Below are 20,530 nucleotides of genomic sequence, written 5' to 3'. Positions count from 1 at the left end.
GTCCAGATGGGATGCATCCTAGATTACTGAAGGAAGTAAGGATAGAAATTGCAGAGGCTCTGGCCACAATCTTCCAATCCTTCTTAGATATGGGGGCAGTGCCAGAGGACTGGAAGGTTGTAAATGTTACACTCTGTTCAAAAAAGGGGAGTGGGATAAACCTGACAATTACAGGCCAGTCAGCCTAATATTGGTGGTGGGGAAAATTTTAGAGATAATAATCCAGGATAAAATTAATTGGCACTTGGAAAAGTATGGGCTAATAAATGAAAGTCAGCACAGATTTGTTAAAGGAAAATTGTGTTTGACTAACTTGATTGAGTACTTTGATGAAGTAATGGAGAGGGTTGATGAGAGTAGTGTATATGGACTTTCAAAAGACATTTGATAAAGGACAAAAGCAAGGAAGTTATGCTAAACCTTAATAAAACACTGGTTAGGCCTCAGTTGGAGTATTGAGTTCAATTCTGGACACCACACTTTAGGAAGGATGTCAAGGCCTTAGAGAGGGTGCAGAGGAGATTTACTAGAATGGTGTCAGAGATGAGGGACTTCAGTTATGCGGAGAGACTGGAGAACCATAGAATCATAGAATGGTTACCGCACAGAAGGAGGCCATTTGGCCCATCGAGCCCATGCCGGCTTTTTGTAAGCGCAATCCAGTTAGACTCATAAGTTGGGGTTGTTCTCTTTGGAACAGAGAAGATTTGATAGAGGTGTTCAAAATCATGAATGGTTTTGATAAAGTAAATAAGGCGAAACTGTTTCCAGTGGCAGATGAGTCGGTAACCAGATGTCGCAGATTTTAAGTGATTGGCAAAAGAACCAGAGCCGAAATGAGGAAACATTTATTTTTAAGTAGAGTTGTTATTACCTGGAACGTAGTGCCTGGAAGGGTGGTGGAAGCAGATTCAATAATGATTTTGAAAAGGGAATTAGATAAATACTTGAAGGGAAAATATGTACAGGCCAAGGAGATGAAGCAGGGGAATCGGACTAATTGGATAGCTCTATCACAGGCACAATGGGCCAAATGGCCTCCTTTTGTGTCGTAACATACTATAACACCATGATACCATGGTTGTGAAATGGGTGAACCCTTGCGTGGTTGTGAAGTGGGTGAACCCTAGCACGCTTGTGAAATTGGTTAACTCTACCATGATGTCTGGGGTCAGCCAAATTTCAATATTCAAGATGACCTCTAAGCACGAACAACATGAGTAATTGGGAGATTGCCTATTAGGAGTAGAAACTAGCCTGCTACTATAGAATTTAAAGGACTGGTATCATAGTATCATAGAAGGAGGCCAGTTTTAGCAAAGATTTCAGGAGCTTGTATGTTCTTATCCTTTTGACCCAATGCAGTAGTGAGTTTTTGTGTCTCTCTCTGAAGACTTTCGAGGAGGTGACAAGGAGGATCGATGAAGGTAGCACAATTGATGTTGTCTACATGGATTTTAGCAAGGCTTTTGACAAGGTCCCACATGGCAGATTGGTCAAAAAAGTGAAAGCCCATGGGATCCAAGGGAATGTAGCAAATTGGATCCAAAATTGGCTCAATGGCAGGAAGCAAAGGTCGACGGGTGTTTTTGCGACTGGAAGGCTGTTTCCTATGGGGCGCCGCAGGGCTTGGTACTAGGTCCTTTGCTTTTTGCAGTATACATTAACGATTTGGACTTAAACGTGGGGGCATGGTTAAGAAATTTGCAGATGACACAAAGGTAGGCTGTGTGGTTGATAGTGAGGAGGAAAGCTGTAGACTGCAGGAAGATATCAATGGACTGGTCAGATGGGCAGAAAAGTGGCTAATAGAGTTCAATCCGGAGAAGTGTGAGGTAATGCAATTGGGGAGAGCAAACAAGGCAAGGGAATACACAATAAATGGGAGGATATTGAGAGGTGTAGAGGGAGTGAGGGATCTTGGAGTGCATGTTCACAGATCCCTGAAGGTAGCAGGACAAGTAGATAAGGTGGTTAAGAAGGCATATGGAATACTTTCCTTTATTAGTCGAGGCATAGAATATAAAAGCAGGGATGTTATGCTGGAACTGTATAAAACACTAGTTAGGTCACAGCTTGAGTACTGCGCACAGTTCTGGTCACCACGTTACAGGAAGGATGTAATTGCACTAGAGAGGGTGCAAAGGAGATTTACGAGGATGTTGCCAGGACATAGAAACATGGAAAATAGGAGCAGGAGTAGGCCATTCGGCCCTTCGAGCCTGCTGCACCATTCAATATGATCATGGCTGATCCTCTATCTCAATACCATATATCCACTCTCTCCCATACCCCTTGATGCCTTTTGTGTCTAGAAATCTATCTAGCTCCTTCTTAAAAAAATTCAGTGACTTGGCCTCCACAGCCTTCTGTGGTAGAGAATTCCACAGGTTCAGTGAAGAAATTTCTCCTCATCTCAGTCCCAAATGTCCTACCCTGTATCCTGAGACAATGCCCCTCGTTCTGGACCCCCCAGCCAGGGGAAACATCCTCCCTGCATCCAGTCTGTCTAGCCCTGTCAGAATTTTATATGTTTCAATGAGATCCCCTCTCATTCTTCTAAACTCGAGTGAATACAGGCCGAGTTGACCCAATCACTCCTCATACGACAGTCCTGCCATCCCAGGAATCAGTCTGGTGAACCTTCGCTGCACTCATAGAGTCATAGAGTCATAGAGTCATACAGCACGGATAGAGGCCCTTCGGCCCATCGTGTCCGCGCCGGCCATCAGCCCTGTCTACTCTAATCCCATATTCCAGCATTTGGTCCGTAGCCTTGTATGCTATGGCATTTCAAGTGCTCATCCAAATGCTTCTTGAATGTTGTGAGGGTTCCTGCCTCCACAACCCTTTCAGACAGTGAGTTCCAGACTCCAACCACCCTCTGGGTGAAAAAGTTATTTCTCAAATCCCCTCTAAACCTCCCGCCTTTTACCTTGAATCTATGTCCCCTTGTTATAGAACCCTCAACGAAGGGAAAAAGCTCCTTAGTATCCATCCTATCTGTGCCCCTCATAATTTTGTACACCTCAATCATGTCCCCCCTCAGCCTCCTCTGCTCCAAGGAAAACAAACCCAATCTTCCCAGTCTCTCTTCATAGCTGAAGCGCTCCAGCCCTGGTAACATCCTGGTGAATCTCCTCTGCACCCTCTCCAAAGCGATCACATCCTTCCTGTAGTGTGGTGACCAGAACTGCACACAGTACTCCAGCTGTGGCCTAACCAGTGTTTTATACAGCTCCATCATAACCTCCTTGCTCTTATATTCTATGCCTCGGCTAATAAAGGCAAGTATCCCATATGCCTTCTTTACCACCTTATCTACCTGTTCCGCCGCCTTCAGGGATCTGTGAACTTGCACACCAAGATCCCTCTGACCCTCTGTCTTGCCTAGGGTCCTCCCATTCATTGTGTATTCCCTTGCCTTGTTAGTCCCTCCAAAGTGCATCACCTCGCACTTTTCCGAGTTAAATTCCATTTGCCACTGTTCCGCCCATCTGACCAACCCATCTATATCGTCCTGCAGACTGAGGCTATCCTCTTCGCTATTTACCACCCTACCAATCTTTGTATCATCAGCGAACTTACTGATCATACCTTTTACATTCATATCCAAGTCATTAATGTAGACCACAAACAGCAAGGGACCCAGCACCGATCCCTGTGGTACCCCACTGGCCACAGGCTTCCAGTCACAAAAACAACCTTCGACCATCTCCCTCTGCCTTCTGCCACTAAGCCAGTTTTGTATCCAAAGTGCCAAGGCACCCTGGATTCCATGGGCTCGTACCTTCTTGACCAGTCTCCTGTGGGGGACTTTATCGAAGGCCTTACTGAAATCCATGTATACCACATCCACTGCGTTACCCTCATCCACACGCCTAGTCACCCCCTCAAAAAATTCAATCAAATTAGTCAGACATGATCTTCCCTTGACAAAGCCATGTTGACTATCACTGATTAATCCTTGCTTCTCCAAGTGGAGACTAATTTTGTCCTTCAGAATTTTTTCCAATAATTTTCCTACCACTGATGTTAGGCTCACTGGCCTGTAGTTCCCCGGTTTTTCCCTACTCCCCTTCTTGAATAATGGTATTACATTAGCGGTTCTCCAGTCCTCTGGCACATCCCCTGTGGCCAGAGAGGTTCTGAATATATGTGTCAGAGCCCCCGCAAACTCCTCCTTTGCCTCACACAGTAGCCTGGGATACATTTCGTCCGGGCCTGGGGATTTATCCATTTTTAGGCCTGCTAAAACCGCCAATACCTCCTCCCGCTCGATGTTAATATGTTCGAGTATATCACAGTCCCCCTGCCGTATTTCTATGTCTACATCGTCCTTCTCCATAGTGAAAACAGATGCAAAAAATTCATTTAGAACCCCTCCTACATCTGCCGGCTCCACACACAGATTGCCATTTTTGTCCCTAATGGGCCCTATTTTTTCCCTAGTCATCCTCTTACCCTTAATATACTTATAAAACATCTTAGGATTTTCCTTTATTTTGCCCGCCAGTGTTATTTCATGGCCCCTCCTTGATCTCCTAATTTCTTTTTTAAGTATCCCCCTGCACTTTTTGTACTCCTCTTGGGCTTCCTCCGTCTTTAGCCTTTTGTATCTGCCAAAAGCCCTCCTTTTTTTCCTAATCCATTCTCGTATATCCCCTGACATCCAAGGTTCCCTGGAGTTCTTGGAACTACCCTTGACCTTTATGGGAACATGTTGCCATTGTATGGTCTCAATCTCCCTTCTGAAAGACTCCCATTGCTCCGATGCGGATTTTCCTACAAGCAGCTGATCCCAGTCCATTTTGGCCAGATCCTGCCTTATCCTATTAAAATCGGCCTTCCCCCAATTTAGAACCTTTATTTCCAGCCCCTCCCTGTCCTTTTCCATGACCACCTTAAATCCCACCGAATTATGGTCACTGTCACCAAAGTGCTCACCTACTAGCACTTCTTCCACTTGGCCGGCCACATTCCCTAGAATTAGGTCCAGTACCGCCCCCTCTCTTGTAGGACTTTCTACATGCTGGCTCAAAAAGCTCTTCTGGATGCACGTTAAGAATTTTGTACCCTCTAAGCCTTTTACACTCTGAGTATCCCAGTTAATATTGGGGAAGTTGAAATCCCCCACTATTATTACCCTATTATTTGCACAATTTTCTGAGATTTGCCTACATATCTGTTCCTCTATCTCCCCCTGACTGTTTGGGGGCCTATAGTACACTCCCATCAAAGTGCTTGCCCCCTTTTTGTTTTTAAGCTCCACCCATATGGCCTCATTAGAGGAACCTGCTAATATATCATCCCTCCTTATGGCAGTAATTGATTCTTTAATTAATATTGCGACCCCCCCTCCTCTTATACCTCCCCCTCTGTCTCGCCTGAAGATTCTGTACCCCGGAATATTGAGCTGCCAGTCTTGCCCCTCCCTCAACCATGTCTCTGTGACAGCAACAATATCATACTCCCATGTGTTTATCAACACCTTCAGTTCATCCACCTTATTCGCAAGACTCCTTGCATTAAAATAGATGCCATCCAGCCTTGCCCTCACATATTTGCCCTGTCTTCCAAGCTGACTTGTTTGCTTCTATGACAAGTATATCCTTTCTTTAGTAAGGAGACTAAAACTGCACACAATACTCCAGGTGTGGTCTCACCAAGGCCCTGAATAACTGCAGTAAGACATTCTTGCTCCTGTACTCAAATCCTCTTGCAATGAAGGCCAACATACCATTTGCCTTCCTAACTGCTTGCTGCACCTGCAAGTTTGCATTTAGTGACTGGTGTAAAAGTACACCCAGGTCTCTTTGTACATCAACATTTCCCAATCTATCACCATTTAAATAATACTCTGCCTTTCTGTTTTATCCTTCCGAAGTGGATAACTTCAAATTTATCAATTGTAAACAATTTTACAACACCAAGTTATAGTCCAGCAATTTTATTTTAAATTCACAAGCTTTCGGAGGCTTCCTCCTTCCTCAGGTGAACGATGTGGAAATCTATTTATCCACATTATACTGCATCTGCCATGTATTTGCCCACTCACTCAACTTGTCGAAATCACCTTGAAACCTCTTTGCATCCTCCTCACAACTCACAATCCCACCTAGTTTTGTGCCGTCAGCAAACTTGGAAATATTACATTTGGTTCCCTCATCCAAATCATTGATATATATTGTGAATAGCTGGGGCCCAAGCATTGATCCCTGCGGTACCCTACTAGTCACTGCCTGCCACCCCAAAGAAGACCCATTCATTCCTACTCTGTGTTTCCTGTCTGTTAACCAATTTTCAATCCATGCCAGTATATTGCCACCAATCCCATGTGCTTTAATTTTGCACACTAACCTCTTATGTGGGACTTTATCAAAGGCCTTCTGAAAATCCAAATAAATCACATCCACTGATTCTCCCTTATCTATTCTACCAGTTACATCCTCAAAAAACTCCAGTTGGTTTGTCAAACACAATTGGCTGACACAACGGGAAACCCGTCCACTTTGGCAGCGAACTTTGCAGCGAGTCAGTCAGAGGCCTATTTAAAACGGGAATGTACCTCTTAAAGTGTGATTGCATTTCTTTTTGGCTGTTGGATTGATGGAGGAAGGAACTGCTGAAAGATGAGTAACAGGCAAGCCCCAAGGCTCTCTGAAGCCTCCCTGGAGGTCTTCTAGAAGAGGACAGGGCAAGAAGGGAAGTTTTCTTTCCAGCCAATGGGAGGAAAATCCCTAAACATGTGTTCACCAGGCATGACGACAGATTGCAGGGAGAGTCCACTCCAGGAGCATCACCCCCAAGGAGTTGGATGCAGTGCAGTAAGCGCTTCAAGTGTAGCAAGGGTGAGTATAGCTCTTTATTTTTCCATATCCGTAACAACAAATCATAACAGTCCTTCGCCCCTCCCCAGCACTGAACAATTCCCTTCCCTCCAAAACATCCTTCAACACCCAGCACAATGGCACACTATACCACCTGTCATTCTCATTACAAACACACATTTCCTCGCGCCCTTCACCAGCAGCCAGCAGCAGGATTCACTTCTCACTTGGTAGCCTTTACAGAATCAGTAGCTCCTCTGATGGCACCATCCTTCCTCACTTCACACTCCAGGGGGTGGATTTTATCCCTCCCCATCATGGGCAGGAGAGAGTCAGTGGGGGTGGGGGTGGGGCTCAATTGCCAAAAATGGGAAACGTGACCCCAGCCTGCCGCGAACGCACCTACCTCGACGGGTTGGGGTACGGCTGAGTAACCCACTCTGGAGAGGCGGGTCTGTGATTATAATAGGTTAATGAGGCTGCGTTACTCAGATTTTGGCTACCATTTAAATTTAACGGCTGCGTTCCGAGTTGCCGCGCGATCTCTCCGACCGCGATCTCTCCCCCCGCGATATATCGCCCCGTGAACTCTCCACCTGCGATCTTTCCCCGCTGCGATCTCTCCCACCTGCGATCTCTCCTCACAACAATCGCTCCCACCGCGATCTCTCCCACTGCGATCTCTGCCCGCAACAATCTCTCCCCCTGTGATCTCTCCCACCTGCGATCTCTCCCCGCAACAATCTCTCCTCCTGCGATCTCCCCGCACAAACTCTCCCGGTGCGACCTCTCCCCCGCGACCTCTTCCCCTGTGACCTCTCCCCCCGCGACTTCTCCCACCTACGATCTGTCCTCACAACAATCTCTCCCCCTGCAATCACTCCCCTCGAGATTTCTCCACTGCGATCTCTCCCCTGCGATCTCTTCACCCGCAATCTCTCCCCACAGCGATCTCTCTCCCCTGTGATCACTCCCCAGCAATCCCACACCCTGCGATCTCTCCCCCTGTGAACTCCCCCTCCGTGATCTCGCCCCCCATGATCTCTCCCCGCAACAATCTCTCCCCCCCGCGATCTCTCCACCTACGATTGCTCCCCGCAACAATCCTCCATCTATGATCTCGCCCACAGCAATCATCCCCCTGCGATCTCTCCCCGCAACAATCTCTCCCACCTGCGATCTCTCCTCACAACGATCTCTCCCCCTGCGACCTCTCCCCCTGCGACCTCTCCCCCTGCGACCTCTCCCACCTGCGACCTCTCCCACCTGCGACCTCTCCCACCTGTGATCTCTCCTCACAACAATCTCTCCCCATGCGATCTCTCCACCTATGATCTCTCCCCGCAACGATCCTCCCCCAGGGATCTCTCCCCCTGCAATCTCTCCCCGCAACAATCTCTCCCCCCTGCAATCACTCCCCGCAACAATCTCTCCCCCTGTGATCTCTCCACCTATGATCTTTCCCCGTAACTACCCTCCCCTGCGATCTCTCCCCCTGCGATCTGTCCCCGCAACAATCTCTCCCTAAGCAACCACTCCCCGCAATCTCTCCCCCTGCGATCTCTCCCCCTGCGATCTCTCCCCTTGCGACCTGTCCCCCTGCGACCTCTTCCCCTGTGACCTCTCCCACCTGCGACCTCTCCCACCTGCGATCCCTCCCACCTGCGATCCCTCCTCACAACAATCTGTACCCTCGCAATCTCTCCCCTGCGATCTCTCCCCTTGCAATCTCTCCCCACAGCGATCCCACACTCTGTGATCTATCCCTCCATGATCTCTCCCCTCTGTGATCTCTCCCCCCCGTAATCTCTCCCCCCACGATTTTTCCCCTCCGTGATCTCTCCCCCCCCCCCCGCCCCCGTGATCTCTCCCTGGTGATCTCTCCCTCCACCAATCTCTTCCCACGCGAACTCTTCACCTACGATCTCTCCCCGCAATCTCTGCCCCTGCGATCTCTCCACCTGCGACCTTTCCCCCTGCAGTCTCTCCCCCTGCGACGTCTCCCCCTGCAATCTCTCCCACCTGCGACCTCTCCCACCTACGACCTCTCCCACTTACGACCTCTCCGCGCCGCGATCTCTCCCCCCGCAACCTATTCCCACAGCGGTCTCCCCTGCGAATTCTCCCCAGCGATCCCACACCCAGCGATCTCTCCACCCCGCAATCTCTCCCCCAGCGATCTCTCCCCGTGACACTCTCTCCCCACGCGTTCTCTCCACCTACGATTTCTCCACGCAACAAGCCTCCACCTATGATCTCTCCCTGCAAAAATGTCCCCCTGCAATCTTTCCCTCTACGATCTCTCCCTTCGCGATCTCTCCCCGTGATCTCTCCACTGCAATCTCTCCCCTGCAATCTCTCCCCCTGCGATCTCTACCCCCGCGATCTCTCCCCTGTGATCTCTCCACCCGCACTCTCTCCCCACAGCGATCTCTCTCCCCAGCGATGTGTCCCCAGCGATCTCTCCCCCTGCGACCTCTCCCACCTGCGACCTCTCCCACCTGCGATCTCTCCTCACAACAATCTCTCCCTCTTCCATCTTTCCCTTCGCGATCTCTCCCTTGCGATGTCTCCCCTGTGATCTCTCCCCGCGATTTCTCCTTCAATCTCTCCCCTGCAATCTAACCTCCCGGGATTTCTCCCCACGGCGATCTCTCCCCCCAGTGTTCTCTCATCCCTCGTGATCTATCTCCCGCGATCCCTCCCCCCGCGATCTCTCCCCCTCGCGATTCCTTCCCACACGATGTCTCCCCCATGATCCCTCCCCCCCACCCCGGCGATCCCTCCCCACAGCGATCTCTCCCCGCAACGATCCTCCACCTACGATCTCCCCATGCAACAATCCTCCCACTGCAATCCCTCCCCATAACGATCTCTCCCCTTGCAATTTCTCCCTCAGCAACCTCTCCCCCTGCGACCTCTCCCCCGCGACCTCTCCCCTTGCAATCTCTCCCCTGCGATATCTCCCACCGCAATCTCTCCTCACGATCTCTCCCCCCACGATCTCTCTGCCCCGCAATCTCGACCCCACGAACTCTCCCTGGAACAGTCTCTCCCCACGTAATTTCTCCACCTACAATCTCTCCCCACAACAATCCTGCACCTGCGACCTCTCCACCCCACAATCTCTCCCCCTCCGCGATCTCTCCCCCTGCGATTTCTCCCCCACGATCTCTACCCCCGCAATCTCTACTCATAATAATCACTGCCCTCGCGATCCCTTCCCACACGATGCCTCCCCCACGATCCTTCCCCCGCGATCCCTCCCACCCGCGATTCCTCCCCCCAGCGATCTCTCCCTGCAACGATCCTCCACCTACAATCTCCCCGTGCAACAATCCTCCCCCTGCGATCCCTCCCCGTAACAATCTCTCCCCTTGCGATTTCTCCCTCAGCAACCTCTCTCCAGCGACCTCCCCCCTTGCAATCTCTCCCCTGCAATATCTCCCCCCGCAATCTCTCCCCGTGATCTCTCCCCCCACAATCTCCCCCTGCAACCTCTCACCCTGCGACCTCACCCCCTGCAACCTCACCCCCTGCAACCTCTCCCCTGCGACCTCTCCCACCTGCGACCTTTCCCACCTGCGATCTCACCTCACAACAATCAACAATCTCTACCCTCGCAATCTCTCGCCTGCGACCTCACCCCCTGCAACCTCTCCCCACCGCGATCACTTCCCCACGATCTCTCCCCCGAAATCTCTCCCCACGCGATCTCTCCACCTATGACCTTTCCCCGCACGATACTCCCCCTGCGATCTTTCCCCGCAACAACTCTCCCCCAGTGATCATTTCCCGTAATCTCTCCCACTGCGATCTCTCCTCCTGTGACCACTCCCCCTGTGACATCTCCCCCTGCGATCTCTCCCACCTGCGACCTCTGCCATTTGCGACCTCTCCCACCTGCGACCTTTCCCACCTGCGATCTCTCCTCACAATAATCTCTCCCCATGCGATCTCTCCCCCTGCGACCATTCCCCCTGCAACCTCTCCCCCTGCAACCTCTCCCACCTGCGACCTCTGCCATTTGCGACCTCTCCCACCTGCGACCTTTCCCACCTGCGATCTCTCCTCACAACAATCTCTCCCCATGCGATCTCTCCACCTATGATCTCTCCCCGCAAAAATGCTCCCCCAGGGATCTCTCCCCCTGCAATCACTCCCCGCAACAATTTCTCCCCACGCGATCTCTCCACCTTTGATCTCTCCCCGCAAAAATGCTCCCCCTGCAATCATTCCCCCTACAATCTCTCCCTGCAACAATCTCTCCCCCTGTGATCTTTCCCACCTGCAATCTCCCCATGCAATCTCTCCCCCTGCGATCTCTCCCTTCGCATTCTCTCCTCGCGATCTCTCCCCTGCAATCTCTCCCCTGTGATCTCTCCACCCGCCCTCTCTCCCCACAGCGATCTCTCTCCCCAGCGAGGTGTCCCCAGCGATCTCTCCCCCTGCGACCTCTCCCACCTGCGACCTCTGCCATTTGCGACCTCTCCCACCTGCGACCTTTCCCACCTGCGATCTCTCCTCACAACAATCTCTCCCATGCGATCTCTCCACCAACGATCTCTCCCCGCAACAAGCCTCCACCTATGATCTCTCCCCACAAAAATGATCCCCCTGCAATCTTTCCCCCTACGATCTCTCCCCGCAACAATCTCTCCCACTGTGATCTCTCCCACCTGCAATCTCTCCCCACAATCTCTCCCCCTGCGACCTCTGCCCCTGCGATCTCTCCCCCTGCGACCTCTCCCATCTGCGACCTCTCCCACCTGCGATCTCTCTTCACAACAATCTCTCCCTCTTCCATCTCTCCCTTCGCGATCTCTCCCCTGTGATCTCTCCCCGCGATTTCTCCTTCAATCTCTCCCCTGCAATCTAACCCTCCGGGATTTCTCCCCATGGCGATCTCTCCCCCCAGCGTTCTCTCCCCAGCGATCTCTCCCCTGCGATCTCTCCCACCTGCGATTTCTCTCACCTGCGATCTCTCCCCCCTGCGATCTCTCCCACATTAGATCTCTCCGACCTGCGATCTCTCTCCCTGTGATCTCTACCCCAGACATCTCTCCCCTCAGCGATCTCATCCCTCGTGATCTCTCTCCCACAATCCCTCCCCAACCGCGATCCCTCCCCACAGCGATCTCTCCCCGCAACAATCCTCCACCTACGATCTCCCCGTGCAACAATCCTCCCGCTGCGATCCCTCCCCGTTAACGATCTCTCCCCTTGCAATTTCTCCCTCAGCAACCTCTCCCACTGCGACCTCTCCCTCTGCGACCTCTCCCCTTGCAATCTCTCCCCTGCGATATCTCCCCCCGCAATCTCTCCCCTGCGATTTCTCCCCCCGCAATCCCTCCCCGCGATCTCTCCCTGCAACAGTCTCTCCCCACAACAATCCTGCACCTGCAATATCTCCCCCCGCAATCTCTCCCCTTGCAATCTCTCCCCTGCGATATCTCCCCCCGCAATCTCTCCCCTGCGATATCTCCCCCCGCAATCTCTCCCCGCGATCTCTCCCTCCATGATCTCTCTGCCCCGCAATCTCGACCCCGCGAACTCTCCCTGCAACAGTGTCTCCCCACGTAATTTCTCCACCTACGATCTCTCCCCACAACAGTCCTGCACCTGCGACCTCTCCACCCCACAATCTCTCCCCTTGCAATCTCTCCCCTGCGATATCTCCCCCCAGCAATCTCTCCCCTGCGATATCTCCCCCTGCAATCTCTCCCCGCGATCTCTCCCTCCACGATCTCTCTGCCCCGCAATCTCGACCCCGCGAACTCTCCCTGCAACAGTGTCTCCCCACGTAATTTCTCCACCTACGATCTCTCCCCACAACAATCCTGCACCTGCGACCTCTCCACCTGCGACCTTTCCCCTTCGACCTCTCCCCCCAACAATCTCTCCCCCTGCGATTTCTCCCCCACGATCTCTCCCCACCACGATCTCTACTCATAATAATCTCTGCCCTCGTGATCCCATCCTACACGATGCCTCCCCCGCAATCCTTCCCCCGCGAACCCTCCCACCCGCGATCCCTCCCCACTGCGATCCCTCCCCGTAACGATCTCTCCCCTTGCGATTTCTCCCTCAGCAACCTCTCCCCCTGCGACCTCTCGCACTGCAACCTCTCCCCAGTGTCCTCCCCCCTTGCAATCTCTCCGCTGCGATATCTCCCCCTGCAATCTCTCCCCGCAATCTCTCCCCCCACAATCTCCCCGTGCAACCTCTCACCCTGCGACCTCACCCCGTGCGACCTCACCCCCTGCAACCTCACCCCCTGCAACTTCTCCCCTGCGACTGCTCCCACCTGCGATCTCACCTTACAACAATCGCTACCCTCGCAATCTCTCCCCTGTGACCTCACCCCCTGCAATCACTCCCCTGCGACCTCTCCCACTTGCAACCTCTCCCCACCGCGATCACTTCCCCACGATCTCTACCCCGAAATCTCTCCCCGCAACAATCACTCCCCACGCGATCTCTCCACCTATGACCTTTCCCCGCATGATCCTCCCCCTGCGATCTCTCCCCGCAACAACTCTCCCCCAGCGATTACTTCCCGCAATCTCTCCCCCGTGATCTCTCCCCCTGCGACCACTCCCCCTGCGACCTCTCCCCCTGCTACCCCTTCCACCTGCGACCTCTGCCATTTGTGACCTCTCCCACCTGCGACCTTTCCCACCTGCGATCTCTCCTCACAACAATCTCTCCCCATGCGATCTCTCCACCTACGATCTCTACCCGCAACAAGCCTCAACCTATGATCTCTCCCAGCAAAAATGCTCCCCCTGCAATCTTTCCCCCTACGATCTCTCCCCGCAACAATCTCTCCCGCTGTGATCTCTTCCACCTGCAACCTCTCCCCTGCGACGTCTCCAACCTGCAACCTCTCCCCCCCCGTGGTCACTTCCCCACGATCTCTCCCCCGACATCTCTCCCCGCAACAATCTCTCCCCACGCGATCTCTCCACCTATGACCTTTCCCCGCATGATCCTCCCCCTGCGATCTCTCCCCGCAACAACTCTCCCCCAGCGACCACTTCCCGCAATCTCTCCCCCTGCGACCTCTCCCACCTGCGACCTCTGCCATTTGCGACCTTTCCCACCTGCGATCTCTCCCCGCAACAATCTCTCCCGCTGTGATCTCTTCCACCTGCAACCTTTCCCCTGCGACCTCTCCAACCTGCAACCTCTCCCCCCCCGCGATCACTTCCCCACGATCTCTCCCCCGAAATCTCTCCCCGCAACAATCTCTCCCCACGCGATCTCTCCACCTATGACCTTTCCCCGCATGATCCTCCCCCTGCGATCTCTCCCCGCAACAACTCTCCCCCAGCGATCACTTCCCGCAATCTCTCCCCCTGCGATCTCTCCCCCTGCGACCTAACCCCCTGTGACCTCTCCCACCTGCGACCTCTGCCATTTGCGACCTTTCCCACCTGCGACCTTTCCCACCTGCGATCTCTCCCCGCAACAATCTCTCCCGCTGTGATCTCTTCCACCTGCAACCTCTCCCCTGCGACCTCTCCAACCTGCAACCTCTCCCCCCCTGCAATCTCTACCCTCGCAATCTCTCCCCTGCGATCTCACCCCTCGCAATCTCTCCCCACAGCGATCTCACTCTCCTGTGATCACTCCCTAGCGATCACACATCCTGCGATCTCTCACCTCCGTGATCACTCCCCTGCGATCTCTCCCCCGGTGATCTCTCCCCGCAACAATCCTCCTCCTGGGACCACTCCCACATGCGACCTCTCCCACCTGCGATCTCTCCTCACAACAATCTCTCCCCTCGCGATCTCTCCCCCCGCAATCTCTCCCCACAACGATCTCGCTCCCCTGCAATCTCTCCTCCCTCGATCTCTACCCGCAACAATCTCTCGCCACGCGATCTCTCCACCTATGATCTTTGCCCACAACAATCCTCCATCTATGATCTCTTCCTGCAACAATTTCTCCCCTGTGATCTCTCCCACCTGCAATCTCTCCCCGCACTGCACCCTCTCCCCCTGCGACCTTTCCCCCTGCGACCTCTCCCCCTGCGACCTCTCCCCCCGCGATCACTCCCCACAACAATCTCTCCCCACGCGATCTCTCCACCTACGATCTTTGCCGCATCAATCCTCCATCTAAGATCTCTCCCCACAATCCTCCCCCTGCGATCTCTCGCCCTGCGGTCTCTCCCCGCAACAATCTCTCCCCGGTGATCTCTCACACCTTCAATCTCTCCTCGCAATGTCTCCCACTGCGCCCTCTCCCCGCAACCTCATCCCCTGTGACCTCTCCCCCTGCGACCTCTCCCCCGTGACCTCTCCCCTGCGACCTCTCCCCCCGGGATCACTCCCCGCAACAATCTCTCCCCACGCGATCTCTCCACCTACGATCTTTGCCCGCATCAATCCTCCATCTAAGATCTCTCCCCACAATCCTCCCCCTGCGATCTCTCGCCCTGCGGTCTCTCCCCGCAACAATCTCTCCCCGGTGATCTCTCACACCTTCAATCTCTCCTCGCAATGTCTCCCACTGCGCCCTCTCCCCGCAACCTCATCCCCTGTGACCTCTCCCCCTGCGACCTCTCCCCCGTGACCTCTCCCCTGCGACCTCTCCCCCCGGGATCACTCCCCGCAACAATCTCTCCCCACGCGATCTCTCCACCTACGATCTTTGCCCGCATCAATCCTCCATCTAAGATCTCTCCCCACAATCCTCCCCCTGCGATCTCTCGCCCTGCGGTCTCTCCCCACAACAATCTCTCCCCTGTGATCTCTCACACCTTCAATCTCTCCTCGCAATGTCTCCCACTGCGCCCTCTCCCCGCAACCTCATCCCCTGTGACCTCTCCCCCTGCGACCTCTCCCCCGTGACCTTTCCCCTGCAACCTCTCCCCCTGCGATCTTCCCCCTGCGATCACTCCCCCTGCGATCACTCCCCCTGCGACCTCTCCCACCTGTGACTTCTCCCACCTGCGATCTCTCCTCACAACAATCTCTCCCCTCGCGATCTCTCCCCTTCGAATTCTCCCCCCGCAATCTCTCCCCACAGTGATCTCACTCCCCTCCGATCTCTTCCCCGCGATCCCACACCCCGCGATTTCTCCCCCCGCGATTTCTCCCCCCGTGATCTCTCCCCGCAACAATCACTCCCGATGTGAACTCTCCATCTACGATCTCTCCCCGCAGCAATCCTCCCCCTGCGATCTCACCCCTGCAATCTTTCCCCGCAACAATCTCTCCCCCGTGATATATCCCATCTGCGATCTCTCCACGCAATCTCTCCCCCTGCGACCTCTCCAACTGCGACCTTTCCCCCGCGACCTTTCCCCCTGCGACCTCTCCCCCTGCGACCTCTCCCCCTGCGACCTCTCCCCCTGCAACCTCTCCCACCTGTGACCTTTCCCCGCCTCCTCGGTCTCCCCCACAATCTCTCCTCATGCGATCTCTCCATCTACGATCTCTCCCCGCAACAAGTCTCCAGTTATGGTCTCTCCCTGCAACTATCCTCCCCATTTGATCTCACCCTGCAACAATCCTCCCCCTGTGATCTCTCTCCGCTGCGACCTCTCCCCAGTGATCGCACACCCTGCAATCTCTCACCCAATGATCTCTTCCCTCCGCGATCTCTCCCCCCGCGATCTCTCCACCTGCGATCTCTCCCCGCAACAATCTCTCCCCCTGTGATCTTTCCCACCTGCGATCTCTCCCCGCAATCTCTCCCCCGTGACCTCTCCCCCTGCGACCTCTCCCCCTGCAACCTCTCCCATCTGTGACCTCTCCCACCTGCGACCTCTCCCACCTGCGACCTCTCCTCAGAACAATCTCTCCCTCTTCGATCTCTCCCTTCGCGATCACTCCCCTGCGATCTCTCCCCACGGCGATCTCCCCCCGGTGTTCTCTCCCCAGCGATCCCACACCCTGTGATCTCTCCCCCCGCGATCTTCCCTGCCCAGCGATCTCTGCCCCTGCGATCTCCCCCCTGCGACCTCTCCCACCTGTGACTTCTCCCACCTGCGATCTCTCCTCACAACAATCTCTCCCCTCGCGATCTCTCCCCTTCGAATTCTCACCCCGCAATCTCTCCCCACAGTGATCTCACTCCCCTCCGATCTCTCCCCCGCGATCCCACACCCCGCGATTTCTCCCCCCGTGATCTCTCCCCCCGTGATCTCTCCCCGCAACAATCACTCCTGATGTGAACTCTCCACCTACGATCTCTCCCCGCAACAATCCTCCCCCTGCGATCTCACCCCTGCAATCTTTCCCCGCAACAATCTCTTCCCCCTGTGATATCTCCCATCTGCGATCTGTCCCCGCAATCTCTCCCCCTGCGACCTCTCCACCTGCGACCTTTCCCCCGCGATCTTTCCCTCTGCGACCTCTCCCCCTGTGACCTCTCCCACCTGCGAACTCTCCTCACAACAATCTCTCCCCTTCGTGATCTCTCCCCTGCGATCTCTCCTCTGCGATTTCTCCCCGTGATCTCTACCCTGCGATCTCCCTCTCGATCTCCCACCCCGCAATCTCTCCCCACAACGATCTCGCTCCCCAGCGATCTGGCCCCAGGGATCTCTCCCACTTGCGACCTCTCCCACCTGCGACCTCTCCCACCTGCGATCTCTCCACAGAACAATCTCTCCCTCTTCGATCTCTCCCTTCGCGATCACTCCCCTGCGATCTCTCCCCCCGCTATCTCTCCCCACGGCGATCTCCCCTCGGTGTTCTCTCCCCAGCAATCCCACACCCTGTGACCTCTCCCCCCACGATCTTCCCCGCCCAGCGATCTCTGCCCCTGCGATCTCTCCCCCCAGCGATCTCTCCCCAGCGATTTCTCCCACCTGCGATCTCCCCGCCTGCGATCTCTCCCACCTGCAATCTCTCCCTGCTGCAATCTCTCCCACATGAGATCTCTCCCACCTGTGATCTCTCCCCCTGTGATCTCTACCCCAGACATCTCTTCCCCCCAGTGATCTCTCTCCTCACGATCTCTCCCCCACGATCTCTCCCCCTGTGATCCCTCCCTCCAGCGATCTCTCCCAGCAACAATCCTCCACCAATGATCTCTCCCTGCAACAATCTTCCCCTGCAATCTCTCCCCCAGCGATCTCTCCCCACAACACCACCAGCATGTTCCCCTCCAAGTCACACACTATCCCAACTTGGAAATATATCGCCGTTCCTTCATCGTCGCTGGGTTAAAATCCTGGAACTCCCTACATAACAGCACTGTGGGAGCATTTTCACCACACGGACTGCAGTGGTTCAAGGCAACGGCTCACCACCACCTTCTCAAGGGCAGTTAGGGATAGGCAATAAATGCTGGCTTTGCCAGTGACACCCACATCCCATGAATGAATAAAATAAAATAGGAGCGCGCATGGAACTTGAGAAGAGCTGTAAGGTTGTTTGAATACTTTACATGCAGCCGCAGTCATTGTTTTCTGGCAGGTGCACTATGCCAATCTATTATATATAGGGAATTTCTGGATGTATTATCTTGGCAGATTTTTTGAAGTTGGCAAACTTCTACCTTATCTATTCCAAGAGTCTCTGAATGTTGGACATCACATTGAATCTTTATGCCATCTCCTGCACGAAGCCCAGAAGGTTCTCAGATGGGGAGTATGTACTTCACTGCAAAACAGGACAATTGTCCTTTGGCACACTTGAAATGACCAGCTCTAAAATTGCATCTTGGAATGCTCGGATTTCTTGTGGTTGCTGAGTCACTTTTTTCCAATGATCGACTTGCTGCCTGTGGCCTTCTTGACGCCAGCAGTATGACTTCCACTTTAAGTGGCAGCTCCTTTAGGTGCTGCACCTGTGCTGGATTCACTCCATTCTTCCCATTGTACTAAATCCGAGTGTCAAGTCTCATACATGTCTGGTGCTCACGGTGAATAGGTAATGAGGCTGATCCTGGAAAATCCAACAGGATTGGCTATTCCTAGTTCATGTGCGTGCCACTTGAGCACTGGAACTAGAAAATGTAGCCCATAAACTGTACTGGAGAATATTTTGTAATACTGAAAGGCTTTGTAGGTATGGATTTGTCTTTGTCAACAATAGTGTACCTTTCATAAAAGTTGTTCTCATTTTTAAATGGCAACTTCAAAACGAAGCAAACTAACACAAAAATGGCTGTATAAATTGCCATCAAACGTTTGAATAAATAGCCTTCTTGCTGGCGGAGATATTTTGTTTGAAAAACTATAGCAAACGTCTTTAAAGAATAGTTCAATCAATAATTTTATTTCTTGTCAAATTATTGCTGCTAGGTTCACTATGACTTTGGCTTGAGAAATATTCTTTCTGTACTGAGGACATTGGGATCTCAGAAGAGAGCACGACCAGAAGACAGTGAGCCAACAATTGTCATGAGAGTTCTGAGAGACATGAATCTGTCTAAACTGGTAAGTAAATTTGGGAGACTATTTCATTAATGAGATTTAAATATTGAAATGGCTGTGATATTCTAAACAGCGGAAGCAACATGCTATAATAAGAGCTAAGCGATTCCACAACCAATGGATCAGATCAAAGCTCTGCAGTCCTGCCACATCCAGTCGTGAATGGTGGTGGACAATTAAACAACAAACGGGAGGAGGAGGCTCTGTAAACATCCCCATCCTCAATGGTGGCGGAGTCCAGCACGTGAGTGCAAAAGACAAGGCTGAAGCGTTTGCAACCATCTTCAGCCAGAAGTGCCAAGTGAATGATCCATCTCGGCCTCCTCCCGATATCCCCACCATCACAGAAGCCAATCTTCAGCCAATTCGATTCACTCCACGTGATATCAAGAAACGGCTGAGTGCACTGGATACAGCAAAGGCTATGGGCCCCAACAGCATCCCGGCTGTAGTGCTGAAGACTTGTGCTCCAGAACTAGCTGTGCCTCTAGTCAAAGTGTTCCAGTACAGCTACAACACTGGCATCTACCCAACAATATGGAAAATTGCCCAGATATGTCCTGTCCACAAAAAGCAGGACAAATCCAATCCGGCCAATTACCGCCCCATCAGCCTACTCTCAATCATCAGCGCAGTGCTATCAAGCGATACTTACTCACCTGCTCACCGATGCTCAGTTTGGGTTCTGCCAGGACCACTCAGCTCCAGTCCTCATTACAGCCTTGGTCTAAACATGGACAAAAGTTCTGAATTCGAGAGGTGAGGTGAGACATCAAGGCAGCATTTGACCGAGTGTGGCACCAAGGAGCTCAAGTAAAATTGAAGTCAATGGGAGTCAGGGGGAAAACTCTCCAGTGGCTGGAGTCATACCTAGCACAAAGGAAGATGGTAGTGGTTGTTGGAGGCCAATCATCTCAGCCCCAAGACATTGCTGCAGGACTTCCTCAGGGCCAACCATCTTCAGCTGCTTCATCAATGACCTTCCCTCCATCATAAGGTCAGAAATGGGGATATTCGCTGATGATTGCACAGTGTTCAGTTCCATTCGCAACCCCTCAAATAATGAAGCAGTCCGAGCTCGCATGCAGCAAGACCTGGACAACATCCAGGCTTGGGCTGATAAGTGGCAAGTAACATTCGCGCCAGACAAGTGCCAGGCAATGAACCATCTCCAACAAGAGAGAGTCTAACCACCTCCCCTTGACATTCAACGGCATCAACATCACCGAATCCCCCACCATCAACATCCTGGCGGTCACCATTGACCAGAAACTGAACTGGACCAGCCATATAAATA

General features: G+C 53.0%; 1 protein-coding gene across 1 annotated transcript in view; it reads left to right on the top strand.

Moving 5' to 3' along the window:
- LOC137322209 (dynein axonemal heavy chain 8-like) overlaps positions 1-20,530 on the top strand; it is a 1,675,662-nt gene that overhangs the window by 1,037,987 nt on the left and 617,145 nt on the right. The window contains exon 55 of the mRNA XM_067985325.1: positions 19,102-19,236. Within this exon, the coding sequence (XP_067841426.1) occupies positions 19,102-19,236 (135 nt within the window). The remainder of the gene's footprint in view (positions 1-19,101; positions 19,237-20,530) is intronic.

This window comes from Heptranchias perlo, chromosome 5 (assembly GCF_035084215.1).
Source record: "Heptranchias perlo isolate sHepPer1 chromosome 5, sHepPer1.hap1, whole genome shotgun sequence".
In the NCBI taxonomy this organism is placed as follows: domain Eukaryota; kingdom Metazoa; phylum Chordata; class Chondrichthyes; order Hexanchiformes; family Hexanchidae; genus Heptranchias; species Heptranchias perlo.
This window is presented reverse-complemented; position numbering and strand designations above follow the sequence as displayed.